We start from the raw sequence: 18379 nt of genomic DNA, 5'->3' as shown, positions 1-18379 counted from the left end.
CTGCTTTGGTTGTTCTGCTGTACCTACTGTGTCTTTTTGTCCTGCTGGCTGTTTAAGAAAAACGTGCAGGAGGAGCTGGAGGGAGGGAGGTGCTGGATTTGAAGGGTTGGTGACTGGCATAATTTTGGGGGTGCTATGGCAGCTGTGACTCCCTCCATTCTGACTGGAGAATGACATTGGGACGGGGACAGAGCCCATGAAGATGGGGACAAACTTTGCCCCTGTGTCGTTTTGTGCTTTGAAGCCTGTTAATGAACTGGACTGATATTTATGGTTGAGCGATGTAGACAATGTTTTGGTTTTTTTTGTTTTTTTTTTAAAACAAGCAAACATACTGGCCACAACTAGCAAAATTTGGATGGGGGATCCTGTACATCCTGCTACCAGCACATCTTCTAAGCAGACATCTTCTAATGTAGGAAGGACTGTGGAAGACAGAAAAGCTAGTCTGAATCCTGAGCTTGATGATTTCTTATTCATCCACAGATTAAAAAAAAATCATAACAGTGCTTCATATGGCATATTTCTTCCCTCTAGGGCATACAGAACGGGTTGTATTTTGTACCCCTGGACCGTTTAACAGGGTGGATTAGGATTTCTTGGAGTAGTAGAAATCAGCTATTGTAGGGGTTGTGGAAGGGTAGAGGGTGGTGGTGAGGAGAGTTATTATAGCTGCTTGCTCTTATTATTGTTTTCTATTTGTAATTTATACAGAATACTTGCACAGCATATTCCGTTTATACTTTAATAAAAATTTAAATATAAAATCATAAGAGTTCAAGGCTTCTGCAGATGAGGACAGAGCCCATGGGGATGTGACAGAGAGAATCTGTGGGGATGGGGACAAAATTTGTCCCCATGTCATTCTCTAATTCTGACTACTATAGAAGAAGTGAGAGCAGGCAGGCCAAACCTCATGTGTGTAGAAAAAAAGTGGAAGAATTCCTTGGTCCAAAGCAGTGGGAGCCTAGTAAAGAAGAAACATCTGTCTAGGAAGAGAAGTTTTTGGTCCCACTTGGGGCCTGTAAAGCAGCATGAGTAATAGTTGACCTGGAAATAGAAGAAACTGCGATCTAAGGAAGGGGCACAGCAACGGCCATAGGAGCCAGCTTGCGCACCCCCACTATTGAACAAATTCCTTGACTACTACTGCTGCTGTTTAGCATTTCTATAGCGCTACAAGGCGTACGCAGTGCTGCACAAACATAGAAGAAAGACAGTCCCTGCTCAAAGAACTTACAATCTAATAGACAAAAAATAAAGTAAGCAAATCAATTAATGTGTACAGGAAGGAGGAGAGGAGGGTAGGTGGAGGCGAGTGGTTACAAGTGATTACGAGTCAAAAGCAATGTTAGAGGTGGGCTTTCAGTCTAGATTTAAAGGTGGCCAAGGATGGGGCAAGATGTAGGGGCTCAGGAAGTTTATTCCAGGCCTAGGGTACAGCAAGACAGAAGGCGCGAAGTCTGGAGTTGGCAGTAGTGGAGAAGGGAACAGATAAGAAGGATTTATCCATGGAGCGGAGTGCACGAGAAGGGGTGTAGGGAAGGACGAGTGTGGAGAGATACTGGGGAGCAGCAGCGTGAGTACATTTATAGGTTAGTAGAAGAAGTTTGAACAGGATGCGAAAACGGATAGGGAGCCAGTGAAGCGACTTGAGGAGAGGGGTAGTATGAGTAAAGCGACCCTGGCGGAAGACGAGACGGGCAGCAGAGTTTTGAACCGATTGGAGAGGGGAGAGGTGACTAAATGGGAGGCCAGCAAGAAGCAGATTGCAGTAGTCTAAACGAGAGGTGACAAGGGTGTGGATGAGGGTTGTTTTGGTAGAGTGCTCGGAAAGAAAGGGGCAGATTTTACTGATGTAAAGAAAGAAACGACAGGTCTTGGCGATCTGCGGGATATGAGCAGAGAAGGAGAGAGAAGAGTCAAAGATGACCCCAAGGATGACTACATCCAGGTGAGAATTTCTGTTATGTTTAGCACCCCCAATAACTTTGAGAAGTTGGCTCCATGCCAATGGCTACTGGAGTGGGGAGGGGAAGATAGCAAAGGGGTGCTGGATGCCCGATGGGAGGACAGAGACTGAAAGCAGGGTACAGATTGGGCAAATAGAGTTGCTGGAACTGAAGCTAATAGGGATAACAGATCTGGTGTAGAGGGGATTAATAAGAGGACGAAGAAATGATTATTTCTTATACATACTCACTGGAAAGAACATGTTTGCAATGGCTACGCCAGGGTCCATGTAGGAATAGATCCACAGAAGCTTAGCTGAAATTGGGTGGCGGGGGGAAGAGGGGTTGGTGGTTGAGAGGCTAGGATGGGGGAGGGCAGACTTATACGGGGTCTGTGCCGGAGCCAGTGATGGGAGGCGGGAAATACTGCTGCACAGACTTATACGGTCTGTGCCCTGAAAAAGACAGGTACAAATCAAGGTAAGGTATACACATATGAGTTTATCGTGGGCAGACTAGATGGACCGTGCAGGTCTTTTTCTGCCGTCATCTACTATGTTACTATGTTATACCTTTCTAATGTGGTTTATATGGAATTAAACAATTCATAAAACTGAGGAATAGTAAATCATTAATTATTGCTGCTTCCACTGGCAAAATAAAACACTCTGATCTTTTCAAATGTATATCCTGGTGCCACAATAAAAAATTTATTATTTTTTAAATTCTGAATTAGACCATCCTTGGCATCTCTTGTGATGGAACTGGTGCAGGGCCACCCAAACAGTTGTGCTCCAAAATTCAGGTCACAAAGGAGATGGAGGGAGGACAGATGCCATCTTTTGCCCTGTTCTTCCTTTCTTAGTGAAATAATTGTTTGATGATAGATAGAATGTTGGTGTGAAACAGAAACTGTACATCCTTTGTGATTTGTTATTTCATAGGCATTGATTCCCCATTTTATACTTGCTGCACAATTGTCTGAGTCAGTTCATATGACTATATGAGGTAGGGAATAAACCTTTTATGAAGTTGGCATCGGTGAAAGCTTTACATCCCAATAAGAGGAGAAAATGGCCCAGGCTTTGCTTGGTTACACAACAGGGAAGAAACAATTCCTGTAGCCACTGACATAGTAGATGATGACGGCAGAAAGTTTAGGGCTGGTGCGAGGTATTAGGCACCAATGCTCTGCTTTGCTTCTCCAAATTAATTTTCAGGCCCCCCTTGCCCTCTCCAAAATCTGATAATTAAATGTTCATGATCACCCCCTCCCAGAACCGGATTATAAAAATGTATAATTTACACATGCATTAAATATTAAATTATGTTTTTTAATATATACATACTGAGGGCAATTTCCAAAAATTAATTTACATGGTGAATCTCTTCATAAAGGTGGTTAATAAATCCTAATAAATTAATCAATGAGCTGTTTGAAAATTACCCATCTTCCCTGCTACTATATGCTGGTAGTTCTTTAAGGAAATTTGACTTCTCAGAAACTATTGCTTTAACAGTCCACCACCTAGTCTGTCTGATAATTATGTCCAGTATAGATACTGGATACCACCATAGGAACCAGTGCTATGGGTGCATCAGCCATCAGTACCCCCAAAATTGAACAAACTCTTTGATTGTGTCCAGGGAGGGTTAATTTTCAGTGGGTTTAGCACCCATAATCATTTTTTTTAAAGTTGGTTCCTATCCTACCACCCAAGTAGCCCCACCAAAGGGAAATTGGGACCCACAAGGATCCGAGGTGCAACCTCTCCTCCTGGGATTTTTATTTGAACTTCTGCTGCCGCATTTGGAATTGGCTCGCTCGGGAGAGGATGATTAAAGGGTTAAACACACGGACTTTCAGTCTCGCCTCCCCCTCCCTGCAGTTCATTGCAATTTGCAAGCTTTTGCTACGCTACCAAAGGGAGGAAAAGGAAAACACACACAAGATTTCATTACAAAGATTCGTTTATACCTGATGTTTCAGCTAGTGCAGACCTTTTAAAATGTATATTATTATTTTTTTATCGTCTGCCTAGCTTTTGAAAAGCGTTATTTTGTCGCCCTGGTCTGCAGCTGAGCGCCGGCAGGCGGGAGCAATTGGGCGGGAAAGTGGCGCGCTGCGGTTTGTTCTTCTGACATCAACAGCGAGAAGAGGCAGGAGGGAGCTGCAGGGCTCGGTAATTAAAGAAACACAACTCCTGTCCTCTCAGTGCTTGAGAAAAACAATATACTATTTTATTAACCACAAAAAAAGCTCATTTTAACTGCGTACAGGTGACGAAAGCGGCAGCCTGCAGAGAAAGAGCTAAAATGCGGAGGCCACTGGCCACAACAGAGACTGGGGGGGGGGGGGGGGGGCGACTGGTTTCCGATCGCTATCTGTACGTTTAAACTGCAGAGCCTGCCAAACAACAACACAGGCACTTTTTTAACGGTTGGAAGAAATCAAGAAATAAAGCTTGCTTTCCCTTCCTCCTCGCAGGAAGGGAATTCCACATACTGTCAACAGAGCTGCCAAGTTACCCATTCCAGGAGGGAGACAGTTTGGCCCGTCCTCATTTTAAACTTACATCCTGAGTAGAGAGGTGTGGTAGCCGTGTTAGAGGTAGATGCACTAAACGTTTTTCATCGTTAAATGAGCCCTCAGGGAAGAATTTCCTATCCTTTCCATGCACTTAAGCCTATTTTCCGACGACAGTAGCAGCTAACGAAAACGGAATGGAGATGAGCAATTAGAGGCAGATGCAGCAACCAAACGTAAAAAAATCTAAATCGTTAAAGTCCCTAACGATTTTAAAATAACGAAAAATGCACCAAAAAAAAAAGTCACACATGCTGAGATCGGTAGTGAAACGTACAATGTATCAAAGAATCACAATACACATCGGTCTGGACCTCTCGTTAGGACAGCTCCGTGGCAGGAAAAAGTGTTAAGTGAAAAAATAAACAAACTTTGAGCCAATCCCAGCGCATTAGCAGAGCTAAAAGCGCTGTGATTGGTCCAAAGGACCTCAGAAAACACATAAAAAAATAAAAATAAAAAAAGGATCGGGAGGGGGCAAGGGCGCTCATCAGGAGCGTCCTGTACGGACGGCCTTGCCCCCCCCCCCCGCTGCTCCCCACTTTCCGCTGCTCCCCCCACCCCGAAAAAGCAAACTTGTAGAAGCCCCTGCCCCCCTCCCTTCCTCACTACTCTCAGCTCCGCCTCCCGACATCCTCCGTCTGTGCCCCGCCCCCTTTGGGGATCGTCGCCGCCATTCCCCTTCTCCATCGGGCCCCCCTCCCTCTTACCGGGCCCGTGCAGCGCCTCTCTCCTCTGTCCGAAGGCGCTGCACGGGCAAGAACGCAGAATCAGCTGATGCCTGCCTTCGCGATAGAGCGTCTTTCTCCTCCTGGGCCCGCCCCTGTCTGACGTCAGTAACCTACGTCAGTAACCTACGTCAGTAACCTACGTCAGACAGGGGCGGGCCCAGGAGGAGAAAGACGCTTTATCGCGAAGGCAGGCATCAGCTGATTCTGCGTTCTTCTTGCCCGTGCAGCGCCTTCGGACAGAGGAGAGAGGCGCTGCACGGGCCCGGTAAGAGGGAGGGGGGCCCGATGGAGAAGGGGAATGGCGGCGACGATCCCCAAAGGGGGCGGGGCACAGACGGAGGATGTCGGGAGGCGGAGCTGAGAGTAGTGAGGAAGGGAGGGGGGCAGGGGCTTCTACAAGTTTGCTTTTTCGGGGTGGGGGGAGCAGCGGAAAGTGGGGAGCAGCGGGGGGGGGGGGCAAGGCCGTCCGTACAGGACGCTCCTGATGAGCGCCCTTGCCCCCTCCCGATCCTTTTTTTATTTTTATTTTTTTATGTGTTTTCTGAGGTCCTTTGGACCAATCACAGCGCTTTTAGCTCTGCTAATGCGCTGGGATTGGCTCAAAGTTTGTTTATTTTTTCACTTAACACTTTTTCCTGCCACGGAGCTGTCCTAACGAGAGGTCCAGACCTCTCGTTAGTTTTCCTGCCTTTTTCCTGCGTAAAGGCAATCGGAAAAGGTTAGTGCATGTCGTTTCAATGGGGTTTTCACACTAATTGCTCATCTCCATTCCGTTTTCGTTAGCTGCTACTACCGTCGAAAAATAGGCTTTAGTGCATGGAAAGGATCGGAAATTCTTCCCCGAGGGCTCATTTAACGATGAAAAACGTTTAGTGCATCTGCCTCTTAGTGTGAAAACCCCATTGAAACGACATGCACTAACCTTTTCCGATTGCCTTTACGCAGGAAAAAGGCAGGAAAACTAACGAGAGGTCTGGACCTCTCGTTAGGACAGCTCTGTGCCAGGAAAAAGTGTTAAGTGAAAAAATAAACAAACTTTGAGCCAATCCCAGCGCATTAGCAGAGCTAAAAGCGCTGTGATTGGTCCAAAGGACCTCAGAAAACACATAAAAAAATAAAAATAAAAAAGGATCGGGAGGGGGCAAGGGCGCTCATCAGGAGCGTCCTGTACGGACGGCCTTGCCCCCCCCCCCCGCTGCTCCCCACTTTCCGCCGCTCCCCCCACCCCGAAAAAGCAAACTTCTAGAAGCCCCTGCCCCCCTCCCTTCCTCACTACTCTCTCACCTCAGCTCCGCCTCCCGACATCCTCCGTCCGTGCCCCGCCCCCTTTTGAGGTCGTCGCCGCCATTCCCCTCCTCCATCGGGCCCCCCTTCCTCTTACCGGGCCCGTGCAGCGCCTCTCTCCTCTGTCCGAAGGCGCTGTACGGGCAAGAAGAAAGCTGAATCAGCTGATGCCTGCCTTCGCCATGGCGCGTCTTTCTCCTGCTGCGCCCGCCCCTGTCTGACGTCAGTAACCTACGTAGGTTACCGACGTCAGAAAGGGGTGGGCCCAGCAGGAGAAAGACGCGCCATCGAAGCTGGGCAAAGGCAGGCATCAGGCTTTCTTCTTGCCCGTGCAGCGCCTTCGGACAGAGGAGAGAGGCGCTGCACGGGCCCGGTAAGAGGGAGGGGGGCCCGATGGAGGAGGGGAATGGTGGCGACGACCCCAAAAGGGGGCGGGGCACAGGACGGAGGATGTCGGGAGGCGGAGCTGAGGTGAGAGTAGTGAGGAAGGGAGGGGGGCAGGGGCTGCTTGAATTTTGCTTTTTCGGGGTGGGGGGAGCAGCAGAAAGTGGGGATCAGCGGGGGGGGGGGCAAGGCCGTCCGTACAGGACGCTCCTGATGAGCGCCCTTGCCCCCTCCCGATCCTTTTTTTATTTTTATTTTGATTTGGGAGCCATGTGCTTGTGATTTGACTGTGTTTTGACTGTTTGTGGCATGCGCAGAGCAGCTAACATAACGCTTGGCTGCTCTGCGCATGATTTGGGGGCCGATTAACGATGTGTATTGTGATTCTTTGATACATTGTACGTTTCAATACCGATCTCAGCATGTGTGACTTTTTTTTTTGGTGCATTTTTCGTTATTTTAAAATCGTTAGGGACTTTAACGATTTAGATTTTTTTACGTTTGGTTGCTGCATCTGCCTCTTAGTCCACTGTTAAAGGTAATCAGTAGAAATAAAACATGGCAAAGAAAATAAGATGATACCTTTTTTTATTGGACCTAACTTAATACATTTCTTGATTAGCTTTGGAGGGTTCCCTTCTTCGTCAGATCGGAAATAAGCAAATGTTGGTAGATCACAGTATATATGTGAAACATCAAAGCATTCCAGTGACAGTCTAACAGGATGGGGGTGGATAGGTGAGATATGCATGGAGACAGGAGGGGGAACAAAGCAGTGTAGTATTTGAAGTCCATGATTCTACCAATTGAAATCAGTGCTGCAGGTCCCATAATGCACCAGGATGAAGTTGGCAACCAGGACTGGCCAAAACGCTCCCTTCTGGAAAGGGTAACTTGGCAGCTCTGAAAAGGGTGCAACCCCCGCCCCCCTTTGCTAATATTTAACGGAGTGTGGTATTTCTATATTTTTGCTCATTAGTCTCACTGCACGGCTGAGGAACAGCCTTTCAGGTAACATCCTCACCTGCCGCCATTTCCCGTCCTCCCTCCCTCTGCACTGGCTGCACTCTGCAGGCAAAATTCAAGGAGGAGGGGGCTATGGCGCAACACGGACCCTGTTGTACAAAGACTGTGCAAAACGCGAGGCAATGAGGTGAACCAGCCGACCTTTTAACAACTGCCTGCTTTTATTACACACTTGTTAAACTCACACCCATCAGAGTACACCAATGTTAATTCCTGTCCCCAAAGAGCACGGTGATCTATCTCATTTGGTACAAAGATAAGTTTTTACTATCAGTTTACTTTATCACTTCAAAAGTGAGCATAAAGTCCAGAATACTAATGGCTAAAGAAGCATTAAGCACAGGTTATTGCTGCTATAACATATGAGCATGCTATTTAAGAAACATACATTTAAATTCCCAGGTGGTAAATCTATACTTCTCTGTCTTAGGGAGCCAACTATGGAATACCTTACCAAGATCCATTCAAGCAGTCAATGACCATCTACCTTTCCAGAAGCTGCTAAAAACTTACCTCTTCAAACAAGCCTACACAAATGACTTGACTTAAACTTTGAGTACAAGTGTACTCCCTGGATTTGAATATAAGACTGAACCTAGAATATGCTCCCTATTTAACCCTTTCTATCACATCCCTCTTCCTACCCCTCCCTATACACTCTCCCATAATTAACAATACACTATTCCATTATACACCCTCCTCCTTGTTCCCCTACTTTTCCCCTCCTCCTTTTTTGCCCATCTTACCTATCCTTACCTAATTGACCACCTCTTTACTCATTATATTATAGCTGTATCCACCCTGTGCTACTTTGTTTCCTGATATACTATGTAAGCCGCATTGAACCTGCTATTGAGTAGGAAAGTGTGGGGTATAAGCATTACATTACATTACATATACTTTTCAAATGTAATAACAAGAAATGTCTTTGCTTGTTGCAACAAACTACATTAAAGTGCTAAGAATAGAAGTTTTGTGGACAAGCAAGTAATGTTCAGCAGATCAGCTTCAAGCTGAATCCCAGAGAGTACTCATGATGCCAGGGTCTTGTCCTGGGATGCTGCTCTAGCCTTCATTTTACAGATGAAGATGAGGATGGAAGTGTAGCAGATGCTTTTCAGGAGTAGGAGAATGTAAGTGATGTATGCTGCTTTTTGGATGAAATTAAGCACCACACCTGTACCTAGGAGGAAAAGCATTACAAAACAATTAATGCAGAGAATATGTGTATCTACTGCACTGAATATGTAACAAATGATAATATGTAAAATTATTTTCCTCTTAATTTTTGTAAACTTCTGGTTTCTTACTGACATGCAACAGTGGTAGGAGCAGGTAGGGATAATAAGTACAAACAATTAGGGAGGGGGTTTGAATGTTTTGTCAGACATATGAATCTTTAGAAGACCTAAATGGTACAATACAAGCCAACACTACTGCAGACATACCAAGTCACACGTAATGGGCCCCCAACTTCATCTCACATGCCAAAGCCCCCTCCTCTCATGCATTGAGAGGAGGTGACTTTGGTCTCCCCAGCCGCAAATCCCTAACTTTCACCGGGCTGCTCCAGGTGCCTGCATCACTCTCCCTGTGTCCAGACCAGCACCTCTCTTTCCCCCTCCACCTCGCTTCCAGTATCTCTCCCCTTTCTTTCCCCCCACTTTCCAGTTTCATTGTCTGTCCTCCCTCCCTCCCTGCTGTCCCTGTCACTTTTTCCTCTTGCTGCTGGTACTGGCACTGCTTCAGGTGAATCAGCTTGCCTGGGGGCTTTGAGCCTTCCCTGTAACACATCCTGTCCTCACTGATGCAACTTTTTGCTTCAGTGAGGGTGGGTCCCATTACAGTGAAGGCCCGAAGCCCCAAGACAGTCTGATTCAACTGAAGCAGTGCCGCTACTAGCAACAAGGGAATAAAGTAACGGATCGCAAGAAGGGAGAGGGCGGGAGAAAAGGGACAGACGCTGGAACTAGGTAAGAGCCCTGTTTAGCATGCATTTGCATGCTAGTTGCGTTCAGAGCCCACGAGTGCGTTGTTTCACACGCTGGGGAGGGGGGGGTCTCTGACCATGGGGCGGTAGCAAATGCATGTCTCTAGTGCCTGCGTTTGCTTCTGATCATCGGCCCATTAGAGAATGAGAAACACTTCAAATCTACTTCAGTTGAAAGTTCTGAGAACTATCAAAATGCAGAGTTTTACTGCTCTGCTCTGCTCTGCTATGCAAAATAACTGTTTTACATCCAGAAATAATTACATCTGAAATCTTAGAGTTAAGTGGCTCAGCCACTTCATATTAAAGCAAAAGATTTTTGTTTGTTTGGGTTTGTGTGCAGGGGTGCAGTTACCATTGAGGGAACCCAACAAAATGCTCAGAGCAGCCCAGTGATAAAAGCCATATGAAATTGGAGCCCTCCTCCCTGTCCCCCCCCCCCTGCATTTGGGTCTGGCATTACCCCCTCCTCCCATCCCTCCTGAGTCTGGCATCTGCCTATCACCATACCCCTCCTCCATAGAAGCCGACTCTGTAGGTGCTTGACCACCCCCAATATTGAGAAAATTCCTTCTATGTGTCCAGGGAAGGGTTATTTCCACTGGGTTTAGCACCCCCAATAATTTTGAAAAGTTGCCTCCTATGCTCCCCACCATCCTCCAAACACAGTAGCGAGTTGTGGCAGAGGCAGCTCTGAAGGCTGCTCTCTCTCCAGCAGGTCCTATACTTAGCAGCGCTGAGGCTGACTTATGCTAATGTTCTATAAGAGCACTTAGCATACGTAAGCACTCTTAAAGAATAGGCTCACAGCCTGCATAATTTGGTGCCTAAGTTATAGCACGCAGTTATAAAATTGCTCCTGAAGTGTACATATTTTGCAGTTGCTAATCCTCAAAGAACAACGCAGGTACGATACTTTCTCAGTTCTCTAAACATCCACAAATTAAAAGTACTTTACAACTACACAAGCTACTTAAAAATTGCCCAAAGATATATAATTATAAAATTTCAGCTTTTAGCCTGAAACAGTACAAAATTCCATAAGTGCTGTGTGTAACAAATTAGAGTAAAAAAAAGTGGCAGTCTAGAGCAGTGTCTCCCGATCTTTTGAAACCCAAGACACACTTGTATTAATAAAAATATTCAGTGGCACATCAACCAACACCTCTTCTTGAGATTCTTCATAAATCAAGCCACATTATTATATCTCACCCTGGGTATTCGTTACTCCAGGGTTCTATACCTAGTCCTTACTACACACCCAGCTAGTTGGATTTTCAGGATATCTATAATGAATATAAAGATAAATTTGCATACAGTGAGGGCAATGCATGCAAGTCTCAGTCATGCTAGTTCTTTGTGGGTAGCTAAAAACCAATCAGCATGAATATATGCCAAGGCATGAATACATGCCAGGGTTCAGAACCTCTGTTTTATTGCATTGTCCATATTGACCCAATTCAGATGATTTTGATCCAGTCTGGAAGCAAATTGTCACAGATACTCACTTCCGTTCAAGGTAGTTAGTGAAAAATGTATGAATATTTTCATTTCAGATCCCTGGTAGAGTTTTTTTAATTTGGATTTTTTTTTTCACACAACTTTTTCAGTAGTAGCTCAAGGTGAATTACATGCAGGTACATTAGGTATTTCCCTGTCCCTGGAGGGCTCACAATTTAATTTTGTACCTGAGGCAACAGAGGATTAAGTGACTTGCTGAAGGTCACAAGAAGCAGCAGTGGGATTGGAACGGGGCACCCTTGGATGTCAGGACTGGTGCTCTAACCACTAGGCTATTAGGATACTCCTCCATGTCCTTATATGGTACTAAAGCCCTGCCCACCATATGCCAGGATGCAGCAGGCAAAGCAGGGTACCACCATTTTGAGGCAGCGGTCGCAGGAGGAGGGAGTGCTTATTCCTTGGGTTTGGGGTTTTGTGGGGGCTGGGGGGAGCAAGAGACCACCAGGCTAGCCGGTGGGGTTGGGTGGTCAGTAGGATTCCCACTGGACCAACAAGTCCTTGTGTTCATGGGGAGTGGGGGGCCTGTAAGCATGCAAATGCATACTGAACAGGGCAGTGGTGTAGGAAGGGGGGGCGGTGGGGTGGTCCGCCCCGGGTGTGTGGGGGGGGCTCCACTGGTTCCCTGCTCCCTCTGCCCCGGAACAGGTTACTTCCTGTTCCAGGGCAGAGAGAGCAAGGAACCAGCGGAGCCAACGCAGCTCCCAGTGACCTGCTTCACTGATGTCCAAGTTACAAAACGTTGCTCTAATTGAGCAGCTGACCACTGGAGGGATTAAGGCATGACTCTTCCTTAACCTCCCAGGGGTTGCTGTCCCCCTCCCCTTCCTTCAAAACTGAAAAGTAAAACCAGGCTTTAGGTTAGCTGCAGGTATTATAGCCATCCTAAAGCAACCAGCAAGCGGGTCAGAGGAATAGCCTAGTGATTAGTGCAGTGGGTTGTGAACCAAGGGACCCAGGTTTAAGTCCCACTTTAACTTTTTTTTTTAATTATAATTCTAAGCCTTTCAGAAACAGAAAAATACTTACTGTACCTAAATACATATGACACATGCAAGCCTGAAAGCTATTGAAGCGGTATACATTCAGGTACAGTAGGTATTTTTCAGGTCCTGGAAGGATCATATTTACAAAAAAGAAAAGAGTTATAGTAGGGTTTAAACCTGTGTCCCTTGATTTACAGTCCACTGCACTAACCATTAGGCTACTCCTCTCTTCTGCAAGGGCATCTGTAAGGCCATATTTCTGAAAATGATGCCAGACAAGGCGTTCATGTCCCTGTTTTTTTTTTGTTGTTGTTCAAATGTTGGACGTTTCACTTTGGGAAATGGTTATTCATTTTGGATATTTTCAGTGCAAAATTGTCCATCTCATGCCATAATCGAACAGGAAATCTGGACGTTTTTCCTGTTTGATTATGTTTGTGAGATGGACATTTTTTTGTTGGACATTATAAGCAGGAATTATTTTTTAGAGTTAGACGTTTTTTTAAAAATTCCCTTCTATGAGATCAGGTATCTAAATAGAAGATTAATCTGAATATAGATTGCAAAGTCATGCACTTAGGGACAAATATTCCCACCTACATGTACAAACTGCTGGATTCTGAGTTAGGAGTCACCAGCCAGAAAAATATCTTGGGAAACACTGTGGGCAATACATTGCAATTTTTTAGCCCCGTGCACAATAGCTGCTGAAAAAAACAGACTGAACATCACGGATTATTTGAAAAGCAATGAAGAACAAAACTAAGAAAGAATATCATTATGCCTCTATATAAATCCATGGTGTGACTGTACCTGACAAAAATGATATAGGGGATAAAACTCTCCCTTACGAAGTGAGGCTAAACAAGTTAAGGATCTTTGGAATGGAGAAAATATGACTGAGGAATTGTGATACAAGTTTATAAAATCATGAGTCATATGGAAAGTTAAATAGGGAACAGCTGTTTTAACCTTTCAAACACAAAAATAAAGGACAGTCCATAAAACCAATGGTCACCAGATTGAAAACAAACCATAGAAAGTATTTTTTCATGTAACACATAATTAATCTGTGGACTCTGTTGCCAGAGGATGTTGTGAATGTGGCTAAATAGATTCAAAAGAGATATGGACAAATTTCAAAAGGAAAAGTCCATTAAAAATTATTAGCCAGGTAGATTTGGAAGTAGAGCTTGACCAAAAACCAGGATCTTCGGTTCCTATTGAAAATGAATCTGCAACCGAAATTGGCCTTTTAGTTTTAGCAGAAACTGATACCAAAACCAAACTGCCCCCCCCCCCCCCCACCAGTACCTACTCTCTTCTTCCATATGACCAGAAAAGCACCCTCCTGAGCCCTCCATCCTCCCGGCAGTGGTCCCCTCATGAGCCTACCTTGTCGCTGGTGGGTAATGAGCCAAGACTGTCACGGGAGGTCCTGGCAGCCATTTTGAAATTGGAACCAGCATGGGTAGGAGACTTGTTCCTGCCAGTGCTAGTTCCAATCTCAAAATGGCTGCTGGGACCTCACACGGCAGTCTCAACAGCCATTTCTACTGAGCAGAGGCACCAGGCAAGAAGAAGTGGGGTTCGTTCCTGCCCCCAAAGAGGCTACTGGACCACAAGGACTTCTTCAGATAGGCATGGGGAAGACCTATGGGTGGTTAGGTGGGATGGAGAGTTTCAGTTGCAGCCAAAAATGCACTGGCATTTTCGGTTGAAACCCAAACCCAGATTTCAGGCCAGTTTTGGTGCAGAATCTGAAACCGAAATTCGGTCAGCCTCTATTTGGAAGAGACACTGTTCATTCTGGGAAATGAGCTATGAGAAATAGATCTACTTTTAGGGATCCATGTACTTGTAATCTGGATTGGCTGCTCTCAGAGACAAGATGCTGGGCTTGATGGACATTGGTCATCCAGTATGGCTTTTCTTATGTATAGCTCAGGAATATTCATGCACAAAATCATGAAAACCAGAACACCAAACATATTTGACAAAAATTAGATTAGAAAACACAGTATCCTCACATTTCAATAGCTGGTTGATCTTGGTCGTAATAACTATTATTGTCGTTTCCTTTGAGAAAGTTTCCACTGCTGCAGAGACTTGCAAGGAAACTTTCAAGGGGAAATCATTGCAGACTAGTTTGAAAATTCAGGCAGCTTGCATTCTAAGGGTACATTTGCATTTTGCACCCACGTGGAAGCGGGTCCAAAATACACACCAGAAGGTAAGGATGCACATTCTCTAGCATGCATTTGCTTTGTTAACTTGCCTTAAAAATTTGTATGTGTAAAATCAATGTAAGGAGCACAAATTAATGCACTTAAAGTTAATTTGCACATGCTTAAATGTTCTAGCATGAATGTGTGAAATGAACTGACCCCCCCCCCCCTAAAATCAGGAAAAAAAAGTCCAAGCACATTTTTTCCCTCTCCACATCCCAGAAATGGGATCACCACCTATAACTCTGTTTTCCCCTACCTCTTTTACCCTACTAAAAAGAGGGTGTTAAATGATTAAATCACATTTTTCGATAAACACGCTTACCTCTGTAAGATTTTTTTTACTGTTCCCCTTACTAGTCATTTTAATTATTTCATTAAATATATGTTATCGTAGCAAATAATCATTCAAGCAGTTGCTGGAAAAGGCTAACACATTTGCCACGAGGCAAACAATTGCGTTAGACTAAAAGATTTTAAAACAAACAAACAAACAAACAAACAATCAAAAAACTATAGGAACTGCAAATAGAATATTTACCCTCAGATATGTCAGTACTGTTGCTGTTGCCAAAATCATCTGGACAGACATCTCTCTCAATATCTGCAACTGGAAAAATATTTGAAAATTAGATGTGTGGGTAACTATACTTTAAACCAGGGTTAAGAAATCTAGGTCTTGCTGGCAAAAAAACAGCTTACCTACACATTTTTTCTGGCTCACTCCTCATTGTGAATTACAGCCCACTGATTCTAATGCCTAGATTTATTAACATGCCTTACCAGGTTAACCCAATGATTTTCAACCCATGGGCCGATGCTCAGAACTCCAGTGCTATTAGCAAACAGCGCAGGAATAATGCTGGAAAATAGCCCTCTAATGCTGGAAACTAATGCCATACAAATTTTTTGCACACTGTAAGAGGGGGAAAATGTGCCTGTTGCATGCACACAAGAGTTTTGTTGTAAGCAGAGCTCTTGTACGCAGGTGCCAGCGCTGGCAGTGAAAGACAAGTGTGTGCGAGTGATCATTTGCAATCTTTATACTCTATCTGTTCTTTTTTTAGAGACTCATGGAGGGGGCATAATCGAACGGGGTGCCCAAGTTTTCCTGAGGGCGTCCTCGCAGGATGTCCCTGCAAAGGGGCGGGGAAACCCGTAATATCGAAACAAGATGGGCGTCCATCTTTTGTTTCGATAATAACGGTCGGGGATGCCCAAACTTCAACATTTAGGTTGACCTTAGAGATGGTCAACATAAGCATTGAGATGGTCGACCTTAGAGATGGTCATCCCCAGTTTTCGGCGATAATGGAAACCGAGGACGCCCATCTCTAAAACGACAAAATCCAACTCATTTGGTCATGGGAGGAGCCAGCATTCGTAGTGCACTGGTCCCCCTGACATGCCAGGACACCAACCGGGCACCCTAGGGGGCACTGCAGTGGACTAACTGATGCACTAACTGAATGGAAAAAGCCCTTCCCTTACCGCTCCCTTAGCGATTCGGAAAGGAACAGGCATGCATAAAGGAAATTGCATGCAAATGAGCTGCTCGCTGTTAGCTCATTTGCACACGATTTCCTTCCTAAGGAGGGGAAGCCAGTGCAGAGCAGCCAAGTGTTATGCGTGGCTGCTCTGCGCATGCCAAAGATGGCTTCATATACGCAGACAAGCTGCGTGTATAATAGCCGTCTACAACCTTAAATAAATTGCCATCTACAACCTTAAAAATACACAAGTCCAGGTGAAAAAATCCAAGTGCTTGTCAGGGATGTCCAAGTGTTTGATCGGCAGTTGAGGATGTCCAAAATATGGATGTTTCTGTGAGAAGGATGTCCATGCCTTTGCTATGCCTCTGATGCCCCCTTTATTTATTTATTTATTTGGATTTTGGATCAGCAGCAGTGGGATTTAAAGTGGATTGCAAACCTCTGGATTACAAGACCAGTGCTCTAACCACTAGGCCACTCCTCCACTCCACTCTACTCCACTCTCTTGAAATTTGGCCGTCCCTGTGGGGGGGAGCAGTTCAGGAAGTCCAAAATGTTTGAAAGAAGGGCATCCATGCCTTCGCTATGCCTCCGCTGACACACACACACACCTCCCCCCCCCCCCCCCCCCCCCCAGGGACCTGTATACTGCTGCGATGGACCTGAGTATGATATTTGAGGCTGGCAAAAAAAGTTTTTAAAGTTGTTTTTTTTTTCAGGGTGGGAAGGGGTTAGTCACCAATGGGGGAGTCAGAGGAGGTCATCCCCGATTCCCTCCGGTGGTCATCTGGTCAGTTTGGGCACCTTTTTGAGGCTTGGTCGTAAGAAAAAATGGACCAAGTAAAGTCGGCCAAGTGCTCATCAGGGACACCCTTCTTTTTTCTATTATCGCTTGAGGACGCCCATCTGTTAGGCACGCTCCAGTCCCATCTTCACTACGCCTCCGACACGCCCCCGGGAACTTTGGTCGTCCCCGCGATGGGAAACAGTTGGGGACGCCCAAAATCGGCTTTCGATTATGCCGATTTGGGCGACCCTGAGAGAAGGACGCCCATCTCCCGATTTGTGTCGAAAGATGGGTGCCCTTCTCTTTCGAAAATAAGCCTGCATGTGTACTATGGCCTTTATTGCAACCTAAGTATTGAGATCCCTATCTTCCCAGTTTTGGTGAGATTATTCAAAGATACCTTATTCTGAACCATGCAATTTTGAGCGACTGTCAGCCTTCCTCCAGTTTCTAGTTTAAAAGCTGCTCTATCTCCTGTTTAAATGTTGAAGCCAGCAGCCTGGTTCCACCCTGGTTAAGATGGAACCCATCTTCCTAGAATATGCTCCCCCTTCCCCAGAATATTGCCCAGTTCCTAACAAATCTAAAACCCTTCTCCCTGCACCATCACCTCATCCATGCATTGAGACTTTGGAGCTCTGCATGTCTCTTGGGTCCTGCATGTGGAATATGGAGCACTTCTGAAAATGCTACTTTGGAGGTTCTGGATTTGAGCTTTCTACCTGAGAGCCTAAATTTTGCTTCCAGAACCTCTCTCCCACATTTTCCTATGACAGTGGTACCCACATATACCAAGACAGCAGTTTCCTCCCCATGACTGTCTAAAATCTTATCTAGCTGATGTGCAAGGTCCGTCATCTTTAAACCAGGCAGGGAAGTGACCAACGAATCTTCACTTTCACCAGCCACTCAGCTATCTACATGCCTAATGATCAAATCTCCAACTAAAATGGCTGTCCTAACCCTTCCCTCCTGGGCAGAAGCCCCTGGAGACACATCAAGATCAGAGCTGCCAAGGGGTCCTGATTTTCAAGGGGGAGATTTTAGTACATACCCCAGCACTGCCCACTCTGCCTTGACTCCACCCACTCTACCTCATGCCATCTTTTTCTTTTGATGTAGCCATAGGAAAAAAAGATGTTAAATGCTCTCAGGTTTCAACCTAATTCATGTTTAATGTGGGGTATAAATGACATAAATAAATAAATAGAAACTCTGAATGTTGAGCACCTGATTCTCACAACACGATATCTGTTTTAGAGGCCCTCTACCTTGATAAAAAAAAAAATCTGCACAAATATAACAGTGCTAGGGTGTCCCTATAACCAGTCCCTCCAAATGACACACTGATTATGATTAACAACAAATTACTACTCTACCTATGAAACGTTATTCTGTTATACTTCCTCT

The 18379-nt window shown here is 45.3% G+C and overlaps 2 protein-coding genes across 2 annotated transcripts in view; one reads left to right on the top strand and one right to left on the bottom strand.

The window, feature by feature from the left end:
- STARD3NL (STARD3 N-terminal like) overlaps positions 1-8926 on the top strand; it is a 123009-nt gene extending 114083 nt beyond the window's left edge. The window contains exon 9 of the mRNA XM_030204002.1: positions 8395-8926. The gene's annotated coding sequence lies outside the window, so the exon portion shown is untranslated. The remainder of the gene's footprint in view (positions 1-8394) is intronic.
- Positions 8927-8973: 47 nt separating this feature from the next.
- LOC115473020 (TCR gamma alternate reading frame protein) overlaps positions 8974-18379 on the bottom strand; it is a 79576-nt gene continuing 70170 nt past the window's right edge. Inside the window, exons 9-10 of the mRNA XM_030207651.1 lie at positions 15231-15299; positions 8974-9147 (exon numbers count right to left, since the gene is read on the bottom strand). Of these exons, the coding sequence (XP_030063511.1) occupies positions 8996-9147; positions 15231-15299 (221 nt within the window). The 3' untranslated portion in view covers positions 8974-8995. The remainder of the gene's footprint in view (positions 9148-15230; positions 15300-18379) is intronic.

The sequence above is a fragment of the Microcaecilia unicolor genome, chromosome 1, assembly GCF_901765095.1.
Source record: "Microcaecilia unicolor chromosome 1, aMicUni1.1, whole genome shotgun sequence".
Classification (NCBI taxonomy): domain Eukaryota; kingdom Metazoa; phylum Chordata; class Amphibia; order Gymnophiona; family Siphonopidae; genus Microcaecilia; species Microcaecilia unicolor.
This window is presented reverse-complemented; position numbering and strand designations above follow the sequence as displayed.